The 3,939-nt window shown below is 43.0% G+C and overlaps 1 protein-coding gene across 2 annotated transcripts in view; it reads right to left on the minus strand.

The window, feature by feature from the left end:
* Positions 1–2,438: 2,438 nt before the first annotated feature.
* pggt1b (protein geranylgeranyltransferase type I, beta subunit) overlaps positions 2,439–3,939 on the minus strand; it is an 8,374-nt gene continuing 6,873 nt past the window's right edge. Inside the window, exons 8-9 of one of the 2 annotated variants that reach the window (XM_020602368.1) lie at positions 3,465–3,573; positions 2,439–2,603 (exon numbers count right to left, since the gene is read on the minus strand). In XM_020602368.1, the coding sequence (XP_020458024.1) occupies positions 2,485–2,603; positions 3,465–3,573 (228 nt within the window). In that variant the 3' untranslated portion in view covers positions 2,439–2,484. Of the gene's footprint in view, positions 2,604–2,635; positions 2,782–3,464; positions 3,574–3,939 lie in introns of those variants that run through there. The other variant, XM_020602370.1, reaches the window with a different exon arrangement.

Raw genomic sequence — 3,939 nt, forward strand, 5'->3', positions numbered from 1 at the left:
ATAATATGTAAATAGAAATTTACAGAACATTAACATGGTACTGTACGATCACAGTATCATTTTACTTCAAGACAGTAAACATTCATTTTCTACCGCTGAACGGGGGGAGGGGGGCAATCCCGGCCGGCAATCGGCGAAGGCAGGGTACACCCTGGGCAGGTCGCCAATCCATCGCAGAGCTAACACATAGACAAACAACCACACACACGCACTCCTATGGGCAATTTAGAGACACCTAAGCTGCATGTCTTTGGACTGTGGGAGGAAGCCGGAGTACCCGGAGAGAACCCACGCAAGCACGGGGAGAACATGCAAACTCCACACAGAAAGGTCCCAGGTGGGGCCCGAACCCGGATCCTTCTCGCTGTGAGGCAACAGCGCTAACCAAGCCCTACCCCCTGTGCCACCGTGCTGCCCATTAAATGCACGGAGCCAATCCCGGCCGGCAATCGGGCAGCTTGGCTGTTGACCTTATACTTTGATTAATATACTACATCGTAAACCTCGTGTATTGTCCTACATTGTCATATTGACAGTGAACCTACTTCAATGGAGGGTGACTGGGGAACAGGAACCTTCAGTGCTTCTGGACTTCAAATCATGACTAAGCTAGATAATTCCAAACTGTGCACTTAACTGTATAGAATTATGATTTACATTTGTAACGTTAATGATGATTCAAATAAAACATGCCATTTTTCTCTTTAAAAAAATCAGTTATTGCGGGTAGAGTCACTTGGGGGCAGCAGAAAGAGGCTGCAAATACAACACTGAACCTCTAAGTTGATATGGCAAGTTTGTTAGCAAACAGTTGCTTACAGTGCCTTGCGAAAGTATTCGGCCCCCTTGAACTTTGCGACCTTTTGCCACATTTCAGGCTTCAAACATAAAGTGCATGTCTTTGGACTGTGGGAGGAAGCCGGAGTACCCGGAGAGAACCCACGCAAGCACGGGGAGAACATGCAAACTCCACACAGAAAGGTCCCAGGTGGGGCCCGAACCCGGATCCTTCTCGCTGTGAGGCAACAGCGCTAACCACTGTGCCACCGTGCTGCCCATTAAATGCACGGAGCCAATCCCGGCCGGCAATCGGGCAGCTTGGCTGTTGACCTTATACTTTGATTAATATACTACATCGTAAACCTCGTGTATTGTCCTACATTGTCATATTGACAGTGAACCTACTTCAATGGAGGGTGACTGGGGAACAGGAACCTTCAGTGCTTCTGGACTTCAAATCATGACTAAGCTAGATAATTCCAAACTGTGCACTTAACTGTATAGAATTATGATTTACATTTGTAACGTTAATGATGATTCAAATAAAACATGCCATTTTTCTCTTTAAAAAAATCAGTTATTGCGGGTAGAGTCACTTGGGGGCAGCAGAAAGAGGCTGCAAATACAACACTGAACCTCTAAGTTGATATGGCAAGTTTGTTAGCAAACAGTTGCTTATTTACACATCCAGCAGTTATGGAGCAACAATAGCATTTCTTTGCAGTCTGTGCCTTTTAGCTCTGTTTTGGTCTCTACCAACTAGTGAGAGAAATGTGTGGCTCTTTAGCTGTTACATGCTCCACTCTGACCATCAGCTGAACTCTGTCATTTGGTGCTCAGTAGTCAAGAGCTTTTTTGCTGAAAACAGCTGCCCACTCCAAGAAAAAAAAAAAAAAAAAAAAGCGCTATGAGAGCAGCAAGTGTGAACAAAAACAAAAAAGAACAAAAACTAAACAGACAGCTGAATGTTGAGCTGAAATTCATTATAAAGCTCCAAAAGGCCACGGGGTGATGCAGATTCATGGGATAATTCTCTATTGTTACATAAAACTATAGATTTCATCCACTCAGCTTTGTTTTGCAAAATCACATAAAATTCACCACTACTGTGCCATTTCACTAATCATGAACTTTGTATTTCTGTCACACAGGTGTTAATCATACTGCCCCATCTGAGAAAGGATTTTCATCTGAAAACTCTCAAACAAATGACAAAACCAATGACCTCAGTGAATTTTAATGATATTTTGATCTGTGGTCTATCACCTGGGAATTTATTGTATTTTAGCTATGTTTACAGCCATGAAGCCTGACGACTAAACAGAGCTGTGGGTCTGCATCTTAAGTTTATAACAGCATATGCTGTTGGGATGAAACTTTACACACACTAACTACATCTAATACCACTTGGTCCTAACATGACCATTGATGATGGCCTTCCTTAAGTCCTTCTTAAGGAGGAACTGTGCACAGAACTGTGTTATGTCAAATGTTCAAAGTACATTTGACATATTTGACCCAGGTCTGCTTGACAGCACACAACACCTTCTTTTGCTCCATGTTATTGTTACATTCCTCAGTTCCCAGGCCAGTTTCTGTACATCAGTAGCTGTGCATGACTATACTGTTCACACAAGTCCAATGCTATCCAATGCTGTACTGCAGCAGAATCCCTTTTATTGCACAAAACATTCTTTTGTTCAGTCATATTTGCATGTCTTTTTCGATACCGCATCTGTTGTGCCTCATTGTTTCTCTCAGCCCATCTCCCTTGCCTTGTTCCTGTAATGTGAGGAGCTGGATGTCCTGAGTCCTCGGGCTAGCTATGAACAATCGCCTCATCAATTACACATTACAAGGGCGAGCAAGAAGACACGAACACACACAAAAGCACGTACACCATTGAAGTTTAGGGTTACAAGAGGTTTTCCACTGGTCTCAAGTAAAGCGGCCAACCACAACCCCACCCTGACCCCGCACCTGTTGAGGGCAGGTTAGAAACTGTCGAAAGAGAAAATTAAAAGAATCTGAAACTGCTTAGTTCCACCATCTTCTTGTTCTTTGGCTTTGATAGGGGCATACAGATTGAGTCACTTTTAATTTGGCAGAAATCCCCCTAAATGCACAGACACACGGCCCCTACAAACAACTACTACAGCATACAGTAAATTGGCGTCTTTGTATTTGCAGTCTGATGATTGAGTGTCTACTGAAACGTGTTCCTGCAATAGCCACTGCTGCAAAGCCCCTTTTCCATCGCCTGGTACTGCCTCAACTCAACTTGCTTTTTGTACCAGGTGTTTTGTCCCTCTCAATGTAGCTGGTTGTCATAGTGACACAGCATTACACTGCCATGACATTATCAGCAACCGACACGGTAATAATGGAGGACATCGAAGGTATGCTGTTCTTGATTCTCAGTATGCGGCTGTTTTTAGTTAGTACAGTAATATAGCATTAAATTATGTTGCTTTTAAAAAAATTGTACTTTCTGTGTTCCAGGACATCTCGCAAGTTGATGATGTGATTTCTCTGGCCAATCGTCAGTCTGCAGTGTTTACACGTCACTGTTTGGTATCAACTCTGCGATACAATTCCCAAATTTTTAACTGATGGGAAAAACAAATAAGGCGAGTCGAGTCGGTACCAGGCGGTGGAAAGGGGGTTTAAGTCAGATCATTTACCTGGATGGCTGTCCGGCCACTTGGCAAATCCCCCCACCAATCGATCTTGTGTGGACAGGATGAAGTTCCTGTTCTTGTCAAAGTTCGTATACTGGAACACATCTAGCAGCTGGTTAAGGGAGAGTGGAGGAACAGTGTGAGAACACAGAAGGAGAATGAAGCAGATGTTTCACCATTAGATAAAACTAAATATATACAGTAAAAAAAAAAACCTTCAGTTTATAATACAATCAGTTACTGTTGTGTTTACAAAGGTAGGTTACTGCAATCAATGATCACACATATGATATTCTCCATCTACACAGATACTGGTGGAAATAACATCAAACCTCAGTGTTTGCCATATTGCACTTGCCATGTACAGATATTTTATTTGAGAGTGCACACTTGTCCCTCTGGCACAGTTCTGACCCAGAAATTCAAAGTTGTGTACTGTGTTTACTTGTGTGTGTGTGTGTGTGTGTGTGTGTGTGTG

The sequence above is a fragment of the Monopterus albus genome, unplaced genomic scaffold, assembly GCF_001952655.1.
Source record: "Monopterus albus unplaced genomic scaffold, M_albus_1.0 scaffold56.1, whole genome shotgun sequence".
NCBI classification, from domain to species: Eukaryota; Metazoa; Chordata; class Actinopteri; order Synbranchiformes; family Synbranchidae; genus Monopterus; species Monopterus albus.